At 42.8% G+C, this 17,529-nt stretch overlaps 2 protein-coding genes across 6 annotated transcripts in view; both read right to left on the bottom strand.

Moving 5' to 3' along the window:
- Nucleotides 1-351, bottom strand: part of FBXO10 (F-box protein 10) — a 55,369-nt gene extending 55,018 nt beyond the window's left edge. The window contains exon 1 of one of the 3 annotated variants that reach the window (XM_047831365.1): nucleotides 245-351. The gene's annotated coding sequence lies outside the window, so the exon portion shown is untranslated. The remainder of the gene's footprint in view (nucleotides 1-244) is intronic. The other 2 variants (XM_047831363.1, XM_047831364.1) reach the window with 2 other exon arrangements.
- A 6,346-nt stretch (nucleotides 352-6,697) lies between these two features.
- On the bottom strand, nucleotides 6,698-17,297 carry TOMM5 (translocase of outer mitochondrial membrane 5). Of its 3 annotated transcripts, none has more exons than XR_007146477.1 (3): nucleotides 17,094-17,297; nucleotides 12,901-13,021; nucleotides 6,698-7,159 (listed from the first exon to the last, which is right to left on the bottom strand). XR_007146477.1 is itself a non-coding variant. In XM_047831116.1 (2 exons), the coding sequence occupies exons 1-2, from the start codon at nucleotides 17,212-17,214 to the stop codon at nucleotides 12,987-12,989; spliced, it is 156 nt and encodes a 51-aa protein (XP_047687072.1). In that variant the 5' UTR covers nucleotides 17,215-17,297; the 3' UTR covers nucleotides 12,665-12,986. The 3 variants fall into 3 exon arrangements, 1 of the variants encoding a protein (XP_047687072.1); XR_007146476.1 differs by having other exon boundaries at nucleotides 6,706-7,159; nucleotides 12,726-13,021; XM_047831116.1 differs by lacking the exon at nucleotides 6,698-7,159 and having other exon boundaries at nucleotides 12,665-13,021.
- Nucleotides 17,298-17,529: the final 232 nt, after the last annotated feature.

Below are 17,529 nucleotides of genomic sequence, written 5' to 3'. Positions count from 1 at the left end.
TTTTACAGGAGGGGAAAACGAAGCACTAGGCGCGGCTGAGCCTCCAGGTGCCAGCAGAGCGCGGGGCCGCGGGCGGCCTGAGGGCACCCTCTCCCGGTCCCGCCAGGGCCAGGTGCTCAGCTTCTGCCAGGACCGAGCGGCGCCGCCAGGCGCCCGGGCCGCCCCCTGCTCCGGGCCCCGGGCATCCCGGGGACGCGCGCGGAATAACTTCGCCCTCAGCCTCCGCGGGCCGGCCTTCTCTTACCTTGCCGGGAGCTCCCCGGAGCGCTCGCCCACAGCAGTCCGGGCCGCGGGAGCCGAGCCGGAGCCAGAGCCGGAGCCGGAGTCGGAGCCGGAGCCGAGCCGCAGCCGAGCCGTGAGGACTGCGGCGCTCGGCCAGGGGCGGGCGGACGCGGTGCGAGAGCCCCGCCCGGAGGCGGACAGCTGCGGGGCTCGTGCGGGCGGGCGCCGTCACGTGACGCGCGAGGCGGGGGATGCCGGGAGCCGGGCGGGCTGGCGGCCGTAGCTGGGCTCCCCGACCACCGCAGCGGACAAGGAGCCTGGAGTCTCTGCAGGGAGGGGAGCGGGAGGGAGACGCCGGGGGCGGGTGGGTCCTCGGATGCTGCCAAGTCGAGCTTGTGGAAGGACGATTATGGCTTGTACTGCGTGGCCCCAGAGGGGCAGAAATAGAATCAGTGGGAGGAAACTGCAGGGAGGTATGCTGGGGTCAATATAAAGATTCTTCCAATCATCAGAATTATCTGTCAAGATAATGGGCTGTTCCAGGAGGTGGTGAACAACTCGGTGTGCACGCAGGAGCGGAGTTCATCCATTCAACAAACTAACCACTGGCTATGGGCCAGGCGATATATTGGGAGTATGTATTAAATTCTTATGTGCATAGGGTTTAACACATGCCTGGCACATAATAAATGTTGCATAGGTGTTGTTGCTGCTGACATTATCATGGGCACAGAAATGAACGAAGCTGATATGGCTCCTCTCCTCCTGAAGCTAAATTCTTGAGCGGTAAGGTAGACAATCACATACCATTTAAATAAACATGTATTTAAAATTATAGTTCACCGAAGGAACCCTGATTTTAAATTATGGGGCAAGGGAGCGTGGTCAGGGAAGACTTCTCAGAGGAAAGTAAGGGGATAGCCAGATCGATGAGAGGCAAGGAAAACCTCAAGGAAGGCTTTTGGGTGGGGTGCGGGGGCCAGAGGAGAGGACTGCTCTTTGGGTAAATGTAAGATGTCCAGTTCGTCTGAAGCTTATTGTGTTAAAAGAAAACAGTGTAAGTGAACTTAGGTAGGTTGGTGCCAGATCATGCATCACTTAGTAGGCCATGATAAAGGATTTTAAAATTTTATGTAAAAGGAAGCCACTGAAGTGGTGGAGGGTGTGGGTGGTTTGGTATCTTTTAAAAATAGGATGCTGGCTACTATGTGGATAATAGACAAAAGTAAGAGTGAAAGCAGGGAGCTTGGTTAGGACTTGGACTGCAGTAATGATAGTGAAGACAAAGAGGAATAGATTTGATGGTTTTTGTTTTTGTTTTTTTTTTAGGTAATCAAACCGGTTTGATGTGGGGTCATTAAGGGGATTCCTAGTCTAGCTTAATCCACTGACTGGGGCCCATGGAGGTGCTATTTATTGAAATGGCTAACTACTGTAAGGGGAACATATTTAGAGGTGGGGGAGATTAAGAAATCACTTTTGGACTTGTTAAATTTAAGATGCCGTGTCACCAAATGAAGTGATCAAAAAGGCAGTTGGATATAGACCTCTGAATTTTATTTTATTTAAAAAAATTTTTTTAAAACATTTATTCACTTTTGAGAGACAGAGAGAGACAGAGTATGAGCGGGGGAGGGGCAGAGAGAGAGGAAGACACAGAATCTGAAGCAGGCTCCAGGCTCTGAGCTGTCAGCACAGAGCCCGATGCGGGGCTCAAACTCATGAACTGTGAGATCATGACTTGAGCCGAAGTCGGATGCTCAACCAATGAGCCACCCAGGCGCCCCTAGACCTCTGAATTTTAAAAGAGAATGTCAGCTACAGAAATCTAACTTGAGAATACTGTGAAAAAGAAATTATTGCACCGGACTGAGGTAATAGCTGACCCCTGTGGTCCCATTGACCTCTTTTAGTCCCTGGTTCTATAGAATGTAGTCTATAAAAAAATGTATTCCATCTGTTACTACCACATGATGAATTTGGTATTACAGATTCTGGATGAGGCCCAAGTTACCATGCAGCTGCTTTCTTTTACAAATTGAAACAAAACAAAACAAAAAACACCCTAAACCAAGCCAACAATTTCTTTTGAGCAAAGACACAAAGCTGTACACACAGTAGCCAGATATAGTAGAAAGACCACTCTGATTTAGGTCAGATCAGAATAGGGGTGGTTCACAATACAATGAGCTTGATGATTTATCTAATTGATGACTGGCAAAGGTGTGACATGTTTAATCCTTTGAAAAGTGTCCCATTGTATGAAACTGTCAGTCTAGATATGTGTCAATAAGCAGTCAAAAGCCTGACTTTCTGGATTTGTGCCAGCCAACATTGTTTTGGTGTTTCTATAGAACAGCTAAGCCCTTCAAAAGAGTGCAACAGCAACTCCCTACAAGAGCATGCCGTCTGCCTTTCCCAATAATGATGCAAGCCTCGGTTGCTCCACGGAAAATGTTAACTTTAGGTACTTAAATATAAGAACATTTGCAAACTGCAACTGAGTTCTCCTTTCTGACCACACCTCGTTCATGTATGCCTCTATTCTAGCACTTGCTGTCTACTGACTTCTCTCCTCTATTAGACTAGAGAGGACTTGCTCATCTTTGCTCAACTAGCACAGTTGGTATTCATTGCAAAATGAGTAAGTAAACATGCACGATCTCTTCAGCCATGTGAACTTTATTTACCCTGCTTTATAGAAAGTGAGGCTGACTGTGATTTGTTCAGGGTCCACATAATAGACGTGTCATCCCATTGGCTGCCCAGTTATCTGAACTCCCTACATTTGGGAATTCCTCATCTTTGAGATCTTTCACTGTAAAAGCCAAAAATCCACTTATTTCCTCTGCTTCTCCACATGACCTGGACACTACAAATTAGATATTCCTGGACCATCAGTTGGAAGCCAGAGACAACAAAGTGGAGACTTGGCATAATTCTTTGGTGGCCATGGCAAACAGCAAGATGAAGTTCTTAGAACACTGGCTGTCAGGATAGTGCAGGGCTCTGGGTCTGTGGCTTTGGGAAGTGGTGGCATCTAATCCTCAGTAGAGATCTCTTCACTGCACTGGGTTGTACTCGGTGACCAAGTAACAAGGAGTGATGTTCCAGTTGCCTATCTCCAAGCCTGGTTCTCCAGGCCTCCTGGTGTTGCTAAATTACCTATAATCCTTTCAATGAGTTACTTTTCTCTTTAAATCTACCCAAACTGGATTTGGGTGTTTCAAGTAAAAAAAATATGACTCATATAGTCACATAATTAAGAGAACTGAAGCTAGAACTGAGGACTTTTCACTAATTCTAGTGTTCTTTCCAAACCAATAGACCTCTACCTCCAACAATGCATTTTTTACACTACATATTGGTGCCTCGAAATCACTCGGTTCACCATTTATCCTTTTAGTGCCAGTTGATTAACGAATATTTCAAATGACTGCCTGGTGAGGCAATTGCCAGTACAACAGTGTGAAATGTAGCCGTATCAGTCAGTACAGCTGCTTAGGTAATGTTTGTTTGTTTTGCAATTTTGTCCTTTATAGACAGAAGTGGAAAATGAAGGTACTATGACTAATATGGCTGAGAAAAAGATGAAAATTATCAGGTGTGCTTAAAGCACATCTTTAGCCTCAGTAGAATGCTTACTGGATTAAAGTCAGCTGTGTTTTATTTGTGACGGAAACCGTTTAAGAGCGTTTCATGCAACACTTCCGATACTGTGTTTAAAAGGCAAAGTAAGTGGTTTTGTAATGTTTTTACATCTCAGTAACAAATCAACTTTTCAAAATGCGATTTCTGGGGCGCCTGGGTGGTGCAGTCGGTTGAGCGTCTGACTTCAGCCAGGTCACGATCTCGTGGTCTGTGAGTTCGAGCCCCGCGTCAAGCTCTGGGCTGATGGCTCAGAGCCTGGAGCCTGTTTCCGATTCTGTGTCTCCCTCTCTCTCTGCCCCTCCCCCGTTCATGCTCTGTCTCTCTCTGTCCCCAAAATAAATAAATGTTGAAAAAAAAAATTTTTTTAAATAAAAAAAACCAAAATGCGATTTCTATGGTTTTGTGAACTTGTATAAACGTAGGCAAGTGGCACCACATAAGCATACCTGTAATACAGCACGCGTTTGGCCCTGCGTGAAGTCCATAACACAGGGCAGGGAAAAGACCTGGTGCTTTATTTGTAATTTCCTACTGAAGCCAAGAAAACAGGTTACTGAGCGTTGTTCTTGTGTAATTTGGAACTGCAGTATATACAGTAGCCAGCAGATGTCAGGATGGGATCTCTTTCGAGAAAACAATAAACAGGAGTTTCTGAAAGAACTGAAGGTTTTCTTGTTCTTCTGTGCTCCCCACTCTTCAGTCACACTGGCCTCTTTCTTTAAACACACATGCTTTAACACTTTTTCCAAGGCTCCTCATTCTTTTATCTGGCCAATTGCTATTGATCCAATCTTCATGTAAGGCTTCCTCAGGGAGCCCTCCCCAGCCCAATGGGTCAGGACTCCCCTATTTCAAGTTCTCACAGCTGCCTGCACTTCCCCCCCACAGCAGCTTATATAATAGGATGTGTAACTATTGATGAATTAGGTAATGTTTGCCTCCTCTGCTAGAATATAAGCCTCTTAAGGATAGGTACCATGACTGAATTCCTTTCTGTATCCCTCAGCTACCAGTGCCTGCTACTCTGTAGTTACTGAATAAATACCTGTGAATGTGAACCTCCACCAACCAAAATGGGAATATTTCTCTGAAGCCTGGACAGCGGGGATTGTCTGAAAAGTCACTAATTTTTCCACCTTCAATTCAGTAGTCATTTATTCAGCCCCTACTCTGTAAAGATATTATGTGGGACAGAAAAATATGTGAGATAGCACTTGTATTCAAAGAGTCTTTTGGGGCGCCTGGGTGGCTCAGTCGGTTGAGCGTCCGACTTCGGCTCAGGTCATGATCTCGCGGTCCGTGAGTTTGAGCCCCACGTCGGGCTCTGTGCTGACAGCTCCGAGCCTAGAGCCTATTTCAGATGCTGTGTCTCCCTCTCTCTCTGACCCTCCCCCGTTCATGTTCTGTCTCTCTCTGTCTCAAAAATAAATAAACGTTAAAAAAAAAAATTTAAAAAACAAAGAGTCTTTCAGTAACAGAAAAAGAGACAAAACTTTGTCCCATAGTGGCAATCCCTACTATACAGTTTCCATGTTCAGATTCTTACTCATTTCCATTAAAGAGCCCTGTCTGCAACCCACCCCACCTTGGTCACAGCAGTTGAGTTCAAGAAGGAAATCTTTCTTAGCTTCCAAACCTTTATCCTAATCTGCTGGGATAGTTCCTTGACAATATGCTTTTAGCTTTTAAGAACAGCACTCAGACTCCCATTGTAGGTTTTCTCAAGGCTAAATACTTCTAATTCTTTCAATCATTTCTCTTGTACCATGATTTCTGGATACCTCCAGTGCTCTCTACTCTGGCAAGTTGGCTGCTCTTGAAGTATTTGTCAGATCTGGGGACCTTAATGTTGTAATTTTACAAATGCAACCTAAAATTGCTTTCAGTTTTAGTTTTGACTCTTATTCCTAAACCAGTCCAGAATCTCAGAATTGGAAGAGGCCTTAAGGTAAGCTCACTCACTGCTACCCAAAGCAGATCCTGGACCAATTAAATCACCTGGATGCTTTTAAAAAAAGTGATTTCTGACTCCACCCATAGATTTTTTTGTTTAAAAGCTTCCCATGTGATTTGGTGTGTAGCCTGTTTTGGAAAGCACCTGTGCACACGATGCCTGACACTGCCTTATATAACACACTCATTACCAGTGTTCTTTTCCACTGTACTTGAACCTCTCCTGTGGCAGGGGCCCACCATCAAGAGGTACCTGTGTATGAAAATCCTTCCAACCATTCTTAGTATGCATTCTTTGATTCCCAGGTATCCGACACGCAGGGCCCATTTACTCCTAAAATTGTTACGTGAACAGAACATCAGTTCCCCATAAACACGAAGACACATTTATCCTTTTCTACCAAGAAACAAGTATTGGGGCTCCTGGGTGGCTCAGTTGGTTGGGCGACTGACTTCGGCTCAGGTCATGATCTCACAGTTGTGGGTTCGAGCCCCACGTCAGGCTGTGCTGACAGCTCAGAGCCTGGAGTCTTCTTCAGATTCTGTGTCTCCCTCTCTCTCTGCCCCTTCCCCGCTTGCACACTGTCTCTAGCTCTCAAAAAGAAACATTTTATATGTATATATACATACATATATGAAATATACTATTTTACCATTTTTAGACATGGATCAGGAAGAAGGAAATAAATGATATTTTGAGTCTGTATTATCTAGGGCAAAGTTTACTACAGTGCTTGCTAGCCAAAGTGAAGGTTAGCTTAAAATGGGAAAAGTAGATGTTAAACTAAATGCCTTTCCCTTCAACCCTTTACCAGCAATCATTGTTTCACTAAGCTAGTAATATTTTATTAAGGATATTTTATCTTTTGTTTCATTTGCTTGAGACCAATGAAAACAACAGTTATGAAAATTGAGCATTTATAAAACTTTAGTTGACATAAAGATTCAATAGTAAGCCTATTAAATTTTACTCAAAAGTACACTAAAATCAAATAAAAGCTGAGTTTTTACTAATGATATTAAGATGAGCAATTCATTTCACCATTTCCTATATTTCCTTGTTTTAATTCTTTTCTATCACATTTCTAAAAACTTTTTTGTAATATTTGTTATTTTAAATTATCTATATATTGCTTCTCTGTCATCAGTTCAAATAATCAGAGGCAATGCAATCTGAATTTTGGGAAGAAAAGCATCTTATAAACTCCCATTGCTGTATGACATCCAGCAGTAGTCTCCATGATGTTTCCGCACTGTCCCATAAAAATTAGTCTTCAGTCTCTTGGTATCATGAACATATTTTCTTTAGTTAAAGGCGAAAGATTTATGCGATCTGAAGAGAAACCAGAGTATGAACATATTTTCAATTAGCGATTTTCTTTCCTCCTAAATGAACGTACAAATTGGGGGAGAATAAGTCGTGGGAGTAGGTCAAATGTGGTCCTTATCGGACCACACCATACATACTTAGCTGTGAAACCAACAAACTCTTAACATACCATCTCTTGTGCTAACAGCACATTGATGATATTTCTCTCTTCAGAGACAAAACGAATGAAGCCTATTTTGCAGAACAGGAACTCCATGGAAACTGAAGGAAGGATATTTTGGGCATACAAAGAGGTGTTCAGGGCTACTGCTCCACTGTGTTCACTCCTACAGTTGCCCTCAGCAGGACTGACCCCTCTATGTTCTTCCTGTCCACCAGCTACTTCCTGCCTTTCCCTTCTTACCCAGCTTAGATGCCTTGTGCATTATTTCAATCACTCCCGACCCTGTCATTTCACCTCAGCCATGTGACAAGCCCCAGCCCTAGGTGAATCCAACTCTCCACCTTCTCCGAGCCTGCCTCTGGACAGCAGAGCAGTGCTAGAGAAAAAGCCCACAGCCAGGCACTGCAAATTCATAATCCAGGATCTTAACTGGGGTACCAATTTCATCTGACAAGCTTAGCCTTTTGGCCTTTTCTAGTTAGCTTACTCTCACACTTCCCGTAACTAGTTAAAAACTTCTCCACTCTATTATTCAACGAATAATGAGTGCCTGTGAGGTACCAGGCAGTCTTCTAGATACTAAGATACTACAGTGAACGTAATAGATGAAATCCCTACTCTCATCAAGCACATACTTAATGGACAGAGACAATTAACAACATAAATAAGGAAAAATATCTTAAATGCCATTAAGGAAAATAAAGAAGGGGGTTATAGAGTGCTGGAGAGGTTGTAGTTAAAAAAATGTTTTTGAAATACAATTTAACTATGGAAAAAAAGTCAGTAAGCGTACAACTTGCTGGATTTTCACAAGTTGAAAAATCCTATAACTTATAAAAGAGCTGGGAAAGGCCCCACTAAAAAAAATGCCATTTAAGCAGAGACCTGAGAGAAAGGGAGTGAGGCAGTTGAAAATCTAAGGGAAGGGCATTCCACACAGGGGAAATGGCCAGTGCAAAGGCCCTGAGGTAGCAGCTTGTGAGTTTGGGGAAGCAAGGAGACCAGTGTAGCTGGAATGCAGTGAAGGATGGAAGAGTCATAAAAGACGAGATCAGAGATGTAATGAGGACCAGATTGTATAGAACCTTGTGGGCAACCAGAAGGACTGTGGTTTTTACTGAGTGACATCGAAAACCACTGGAGAATTTTAAGCAGGAGAGTCAGCAGTATCTATGCTGTAAATAGAGGAGGTCTGAGGACTGAAGCCTGAGGTATTGCAAGTTTCAGGTCAGAAATGAAGGGAAACCTACTAAAGCATTTAAAGAGTGGATGAGTGAACTAGAAAGGGTGGCAAGAAGGAAAATCAGGAAATTCGTATTATGGAAGGCCCACAAGGTGGTTACAATAATGAAATAGTGTTGAGTGCTGCAGATCGGGTGAGACAGGTCAGTGTTAACCTTGACAAAGAGCAGTTTCAGAGGATCACTGGGGATGCATGCCTAACCGGAATGGGTTCAGGAGATCACCAGAGAAAGGATATGAAAATATAGAGCACTTTACTGAGGTGTTTAACTGTGAAAGGGAACAGAGAAATGGCACAGTACATGGGGAGAGTAAGGATTCAAGAGGACTATGGTGGATGTTGTGGTGAACGACTTAGATCTCAACTTTAGGACCAAGGTACTCATTCCCCCAGCACCTTTTGAGTGCTGGCTGCTGATGGCTCACAGCTGCAGTGGTGCACACATTGCCTCTGGCTGATTTTTTTTTTTTTTTTTTTAACATTTATTTATTTTTGAGACAGAGAGAGACAGAGCATGAACAGGGGAGGGGCAGAGAGAGAGAGGGAGACACAGAATCTGAAACAGGCTCCAGGCTCTGAGCGGTCAGCACAGAGCCCGACGCGGGGCTCGAACTCACGGATGGTGAGATCATGACCTGAGCCGAAGTCGGACGCTTAACCGACCGAGCCACCCAGGCGCCCCTGCCTCTGGCTGTTTTACACTACTACAGAAGAGCCGACAGCACAGAGCTCACAAAGTCTGGAGTATTTACCATTTGACCTTTAACAGAAAAAGTCTGCCAATTCCTGCTTTAGTGGCTTCTTTGATGACCGAAGCTACATGTAGAATTTATCAAGTCATCAAGTGATAGCAAAATAAAGTAAAATGTCTAGCTCAATTCCTTTCTATACTATCCACAACATTCTCTGGTGCCTGATGTCATAGCTAAAGAGAGATGCTTAGCTCAAGCAAAGGAGGGGAAAAAGAAAAAAGTTCAGATTCCTACACTTGTTCTTCCTTCCAAATCTAGGCCCAATTTTGCCCACCTATAAACTACGAACACACCGTAACTGAAATGCTAACTTCACAGAAGAATTTCAAAGAGCAGTGATAAAACAGTTTAAAAAGAAAACTTGTTGGTACCAGGAAGAACACTAACCTAATTTAGGAGCAAAATTCTCAGTTCATATCCCTTATGAAACTTGTTTGTGGAGTAACATTTTCTCTCAATTATCTGCATTTCTTTCTATGCTCCATTTTAAGAGTTTACAAAACTCAAATCTGCTATGGTTCTTTACTATTTTTTATTACACGTTCAAGCCAAATATATACACATGGCCAACTGTTGTCTGCTCTACTATTTCTGAACTGTTTGTTGTAAGTATTAGTCTGCCCTCCCAAAACCAGGGAGTTTATGGCCTGAATTTTATTTTATTTTTTTTAATTTTTTTTTCCCAACGTTTTTATTTATTTTTGGGACAGAGAGAGACAGAGCATGAACAGGGGAGGGGTAGAGAGAGAGGGAGACACAGAATCGGAAACAGGCTCCAGGCTCTGAGCCATCAGCCCAGAGCCCGACGCGGGGCTCGAACTCACGGACCGCGAGATCGTGACCTGGCTGAAGTCGGACGCTTAACCGACTGCGCCACCCAGGCGCCCCTATGGCCTGAATTTTAAGAAGTCAGTCATAAAAAACTGCACCATCACTTTTCCTTTATTCTAGCCTGAACATATGCTGGAATTCAGGGTAACAATCAACATATTCCAAGAAAAGCACTTAAGGATAGAGCATAATCAACATCCATTAAAAGCCCCTAAACCTACTTATTAGCCATCAAATCTTCCAGAGTCTCAAACTCCATCTGTAAAATGGCATTAACACTGACTGTTGAAGTTTATATAGAATTAGAATATAAGCATGCTATCTCACAGCATCTGAAAATATGAATGAAGCCTACTAATGCAGTGAATGCCAGCACAAATCACTTCTAACCACCTTATACCAAACACTAACCATTAACAATAAATAGCACTTACCAAATGTCAGGCATGGTGCTAACTGCTCCTCTTGCATTCTCTTACCTTACGCTTATACACTTTGAAGTGGACAAATGTTCCTACTATGCTAACCTTACAGGTAAAGAGGATGAGATATAGCGGTTTACTTGCTAAAAGGCATCCATCTCCTGACTGTCGGAATCAGGACTCAAAATCAGGTCTGCATGTCTTTAGAGTCAGTGATTGTGACCATGGTGCTAAATACTGTACCTCTTTAGGTCAGGAATGGACATAAATTACTAACATGAAACACAGCATCACAGGGTAGAAATACATGCTGTTCAGGTAAAGATGGTAGATTGAGCACATGCACCTACTTCCATTCCCTCCCAAAATTCCATTTAATGACAGCAAAGATTTTTGTTTTAAGCCATGAACCTAAATGAATGGAAAAAGAGAAGAGGAGATAACATCAAAAAGAAGTTGGAAAGCGGATGGACAAGTAGTAATTAACATGGTAGACCCAAGAAAACTGAATCCTGAGTCAGCAGTAGAAAAGCAAAACAAACAACTCAATTCACATCACAGAATCCTTAAAAGGTTCAGAAACTGGTGCCTTCATAGACCTTTGGAAGTAGGAATGAAGGGGTAGGCACTAAAGTGAGAACTGGTTGAAGGTTTAAGTATTCAGAATGCTCTCTGCAACTTACAGTTAAGCAGCCTCTTTTCCCTAGCTCCCTCCCCAAATCAGAAGTTTACTTTCTGAAAAGGGTAAAATAGAGGGTTCTTTGGATTGTGGGATGCCGCCAGGCAGTTATGGGCACAGGTACTGTACTCAATACAGAGACTCAGTGAGCAAATGCATACTGGACAGGAGATAAACAAGATACAAGATACAGAAACAAAAGATCCAACATGGAAAACAAGGAAAAGGAATTCCCAGGATTGTGGTAAAGGGAGATCCCAGAATAGAGCCATCCATCAGGCACAGGCGACTATAGCCCAGACTGAGACAGGTCAGAAAGCCCCAGTAAAGACTTAATCGGGAAGACGAAACAGCACGCTTGATGAAACTGAACACTGTGAACAATGTAGATATATGGCAAAGAGTCTAGCTGATTCAGTTTTTAAGTTCATAGAAAATGAAGCCTCGGAAAACCAGAAAGATGTACAGGAAGGAAAACAAACATGGGCGCCTGGCTCAGTCAGTTAAACATCTAACTCCTTCCTGGTTTTGGCTAAGGTCATCTCAGGGTCAGTGGGTTGGAGCCCTGAGTCAGGCTCCATGCTCATGACACAAAGCCTACTTGGAATTCTGTCTTCCTCTCTATCTGCCCTTCCCCCGCATGTGCACGCTCTCTCTCTCAAAAATAAACATTAAAAAAAGAAAACTGGCATTTAGAGTCCTCATGAAATTAATTCAAACGAAAGCACACAAATAAGTACATTGGAAAGAAGAAGAAATGAGAAGAGGTAAGAGCGCTGGAGGTAAGGATAGGAAAGAGAAGTCAGTAGGCAATGTCTACAACAGAAAAATCACAAAGTACCAATACTAACATGCTATTCAAAGACAAAAGTAAATATAGTTACCTAAATATACCAATATAGCTACCTAATTTAGTTACCTAAAAAGAGGTGAATGTAAGTTGCCTCTACAAAGAAAGTTAAGGACTGTCCTCTTCCCCTAACAAACTTAGAGAACTATTTGACTTAAATTATAGCAATTTTTTCCTTTGGTGGAACTATATATTCCCAGCTTCAAGCAGTAATGTTGCCTTTCACAAAGACTGCTTAATAAAATAATTTCACTCTATCAGCATTAGCAAATCCTCCAGTCCAAAACAAGAGTAACTCAAATTAACGTAGTTTGTAATAAACAATATTAAAGAGGTCTCACCAGTGATTGTTGGTCTGCAGCAAAAAGCAGGTTAAGAGAAATAAAATCCAATTTTTTTCTTAGTTGGTATTTTAATTAAAAATATAGACTAATGGTCCTGGGCTTAAATGTTGTTGTGGCTGTGTGCTGGCTTCTGTAAAATATAACTAATCAAAAGGAACTCTTCAACAAATATATTCCAGACAGAAGTAAAAAGGTAAACAGAAATGACTAACAAGACAGTGCTATTGCAGACATAATTCCCTTATAATTTATACTTGCTAAAAAATGGAGTTTAACATTACTTACAATTAATTATATCAACATTCACAGAGGCTAAACATCACAAGCATATGGGTGTACCATCACCACAAAATGTCTTTACTTCTCAAGCAGTTTTAAATTTTAGCTATGAAGGTCAGTTACCAGAGGCCAAACTTGTTCTTAATTAGTAGAATTTTTATGTCCATTCAGAGTCTCTTACATCTTCCGGGGCCTATTCATTTGCAGATAGAAGTAGAAGTTGTAACCGGGTTCCTCTTATCATGCATTCACATGTGATGTTCATCTTCATATGCTATCCAGTTTCTTTAGGATAAAAGGTGCTGAAAGAAAAATAAACATCCAGAATTTCAGATCTATCAGCCCATAAGTTATATTATGGAATTTGTAAGACTGGGGGGAAAATCTTACAGATTTGGATTTAGTTCAATACATTTTTTAAGTGACTCCAAACGATGGCCTGCACAACCCAGTAAGAGACCCCCTGTCTTTCCAGTGTCATGAAGCTCTATTCTAAGTTTTTCTTACACTGTATAAAATCTTTTCTCTAGGAAGTTCTCCCTCATAGGGCCATAAAGAGTAAATTCAATCCTCTTTCAAAGGACATTTTTTTATTCTGGGTAATTTAACTATCAAAGGAACAAAACACTTGAAGAAACAAATTGGCATTTTCCACCTTTTAAAACCTATTTGAAAAAAGGCAGAAAGTGGGAGAAAACACTTAACTAGGTAATGAGGAGAGCCAGACACACATTTAGGTTCTCCCAATGATTAGCTATATATCACTTATGCAATCCAGATCACCTATGATATAGGTGAACTACTTCAGTTCAGAGAGAGAGAGAATGTGTGTGCACCCATGGAGTAGGAGCAGAGAGAGACTCTTAAGGAGGCTCCACGCCCAGCCCGGAGCCAGAAACCTGAGCTGAAATCAAGAGCCAGATGCTTAACCGACTGAGCCAACCAGGTGCCCCAGTCCTACTTCAGTACTTATGGGGGTCTGGTAGGATGGTACACACAGAAATGTCTAGAAAAAAAAATGCTGTCATAGGGAGCTAAAGAAGTGATATTATTGTCCTGTGTAAAAGCGCTGTGGCCTGGGGCGCCTGGGTGGCGCAGTCGGTTAAGCGTCCGACTTCAGCCAGGTCACGATCTCGCGGCCCGTGAGTTCGAGCCCCGCGTCAGGCTCTGGGCTGATGGCTCAGAGCCTGGAGCCTGTTTCCGATTCTGTGTCTCCCTCTCTCTCTGCCCCTCCCCCGTTCATGCTCTGTCTCTCTCTGTCCCAAAAATAAATAAACGTTGAAAAAAAAAGTTAAAAAAAAAAAAAGCGCTGTGGCCAAAATAAGCACACGAAAAGAGGTTTAACATTACTAGTCACTAGGAAAATGCAAATTAAAACTACAGTGACCTACCACCTCACACCTATTAGGATGGCTACAATCAAACTGTCGGCAAGGATGTGGAAAACTTGGAACCCTTGTGCACTGTTTGTGGGAATGGAAAATGGTACAACTGCTTTGGATCAGAGTATGGTGGGTCCTAGGAAATTAAAAATAGGGTTATCTGTAGATCCATGTTAGAGCAGCATTATTCACAGTAGCTAAAATGTAGAAGCAACCCAAATCCAAAAACAGATGACTGGAGAAGCAAAAATGGTATACGACGGAATATTACTCAGTCTTAAAAAGAGATTCTGACATATGCTATGACATGGAGGAACCTTAGGGACCCTAGGTGAACTGGAATAAGCCATTTAGAAAAAGACAAATACTGTATGATTCCACTTATGAGATCCTTAAAGAGATGTCAAAAATCATAGAGACAAAGCTTCAGTTTTACAAGATAAAGAGTTCTAGAGATGGATGGTGATGGTTGTACAACATTATGCATGTATTCAATACCACTAAACTACACACTTAAAAATATTTAAGATGATAAATTTTACCACAATAAATTAAATTTTTTAAAAAAGGGGAGGAGGCTGTGTGGCCAAAAGAGCTGCCAGAAGTATCTTCTCAATACCCATAACGAAAGTAATAAAACATATTGTAAATATTAAACTGAAGACATTGAGATCTGTTGAAGGCTGACAAAGGTGGCAATATTCCCAGGTATCTCTACTAATTCTTATCAGACAAAACTGTAACATCCATCAGGTGAATGGATAAAAATGTGGCATATCCACACAATGGAATGTTATTTGGCAATAAAAAGGAAGGAAATACTAATACACGTTATAATATGGATGAACTTTGAAAACATCATGGAAAGTGAAATAAGCTAGACACAAAAAGTCACATACTCTACAATTCCATTGGTATGAAATGTCCAGAATAGGCAAATCCATAAACATGGAAAGTAGATTAGTGGCTGCCAAGGGAAAGGGAAAGGGGAAAGTAGTGAACAGTTAATGGGCATGGAGTTCACTTTAGAGTTAAAATGTTCTAAAATGGATCGTAGTGATGATTGCAAACTCTGACCATGCTAAGAACCATTCATTATACACTTTATTTTTAAATTGCTTTTATTTTAAATTAAAGTATAATTGACATACAGTATCCCTATTAGTTTCAGGTATACATCAAAGTGATTCACAACCACAAGAAATTATTATAGTATTATTCTCTATGCTGTACATTGCATCCCTGTGACTTCTTTTATAACTACAAGTTTGTACCTTTTAATCCCCTCCCCCTATTTTGTCTATTCCCTATCCTATTCCCCACTGGCAACCACCAGTTTGTCTATTTATGAGTCTGTTTCTGTTTTGTTTGTTCATTTGTTTTTTTTAATGCTTATTTGTTTTTGAGAGAGTGAGCGCAAGCAGGGGAAGGGCAGAGACAGAGGGGGACAGAGGACTCAAAGCAGGCTCTGTGGACAGCAGAGAGCCTGATGTGGGTTTGAACTCAAACTGCAAGACCATGACCTGAGCCAAAGTCAGATGCTTAACTGACTGAGCCGCCCAGGTGCCCTGTTCATTTGTTTTCAAAGATTCCACATATAAGTGGAATCATGGCATTCATCCTTCTCTGATTTCACTTAGCATAATAACCTATAGGTCCATCCATGGTTGTTGCAAATGGCAAGGTTTCATTTTTATGGCTAAGTAATATTCCACTGTAGACACACATCTTTATCCATTTATTGGTAGACACTTAGGTTGAACTGTACACTTTAAATGGGTGAACCATATATTATGAAGTACATCTCAATTTTAAGAGTGGCAATGTGGAACAGTATTCTGTAAGTTTTTTAAAAGAAAACCAATTCATATCAGATACAAAGGTGACTGAAAAGAAACAAGTATTTTACTGGCAGCTAAGTCAACAAAAAAAAGGTAAGAGGAGAAAGTTAAGTTGGGAGTTGCAAAAAGCTGTTGAAGGAGGACGACTTGGGAGTTTCTATTCAGCAGGGCTCCCTCTCCTGGGGAAGCAGAGTAGTAGCATAGTCACTAAAGGGTTACCAGGCAGGCTTCAGGAGCTCTGGCCTAGGCCCAACGTGAGCCTTCCACAGGGTGACCTTGGAATGCCTTCATCCCTGCCAGCAATACACAGCAAGGTGCAATGAAGAGTACTGAACTGAGAACGGGGTATGTGTGTGTGAGCAAATAACTTTTGAGATGCGTATCAATAAAACTACAGAAGTGACCTACAAAGCCCAAATCTAATATTCAGTGTGCCTTTAACGCTGATGTTTTGCGTTAAGACCCCCTTTAAAGGGTGAGTTCTCACTTGCAAAAGGGATATACAGAATCTCTGGCCCGGCCTCCTTCACAGCGCTGTCAAACAAGTTTCTGCCAAACATAAATTCAAATAAGCCTTCAGGTATTATTATTAATGCTATAAACTCCTATCCTTTTATTCTCATTCCTTAAAAACCAAAACAAAACACCGCAATTATTTATTTCACCCTGTGTATTAACAAGCAAAACTTCTTGTATTTCAGAGATCAGCACTGAAGGGAGGAAACCTGGTAGTAGGAGCTCTAGATTCTAGACCAAGATCATTCACTGAATCGCTGAGTGACCTTGAGCCAGCCATTTCTCTGCTCTAGATCTCCGTTTCTGTCTACAAAACGTGGGAGCCGCTAAGGAATGGGGGGGGGGGGGTATAATCCCTTGAGGCTCTTTCACTTCAAGCTCTCCTAAGGCAGGGCGAAGCTGGACGATAACCCTCGCAGTCCGGACCACCGCGTGCACTTCTGTACCCAGACCCCGACCCGCAGACCCTAAGCCACGCATGCGCCCGCCACTCTCGACGCGCATGTCCCACGCTCCCTGCGACCGCCCAGTTCACTCCGCTCAAGGGCCCCCAAGGACTATAGGACCACAGTTAGGTGGGTGGTGTCCGCGAGCTTCCCGCTAGTCTCACGGCCGCAGCCTGGAAGGACACTCACTGACTCGCAGCAGGGCCACGTAGATGAGGAAGTTCCGTATGGAGGAGATCACATCCTCGCGCATCTTCCGTTTCATCTCCTCGGGGTCCAGCTTCGGCGCGAGGCCCTCGATTCGGAACATGCCGGCTTTCCTTTTTGCACTACCAACTACCACGTTCTGCTTCTCTCAGCGGCTGCCCGGCACCCGGAACTCTGTCCTATCCCATTTCCTGTTCCCGCCCCTTCGTTTTCGCGCGCGGCGACGGGAGGCTGCGAGGGACAATCCTCGTTCGGGCCGCGAGGTTCTGCAGGGGGCTGCCTGAAGGGGGCGGTCGCAGTCTTAGCGAGCGGTCCCCCTGGCTGTTTACACCTTCGTCTTGAGCTGGGCGCGCCACAGCGCAAAGTGCTTTTACGCCTCAGAGGGGCGAAACACGTAGATACCACTATAAATAATAAT

The sequence above is a fragment of the Prionailurus viverrinus genome, chromosome D4, assembly GCF_022837055.1.
Source record: "Prionailurus viverrinus isolate Anna chromosome D4, UM_Priviv_1.0, whole genome shotgun sequence".
Classification (NCBI taxonomy): domain Eukaryota; kingdom Metazoa; phylum Chordata; class Mammalia; order Carnivora; family Felidae; genus Prionailurus; species Prionailurus viverrinus.
The sequence above is the reverse complement of the archived record's forward strand: the minus strand, read 5'-3'. Positions and strand labels throughout refer to the sequence as shown.

Excerpts from the sequence above, each read along its gene's own strand:
- TOMM5 (XM_047831116.1), bottom strand. The coding sequence starts at position 17,214 with ATGTTCCGAATCGAGGGCCTCGCGCCGAAGCTGGACCCCGAGGAGATG. Across the intron at positions 13,022-17,093 it reads CGTGGCCCTGCTGCGAGTCA|CACCTTTTATCCTAAAGAAA; the intron begins GTGAGTGTCCTT and ends TTTTTCTTTCAG.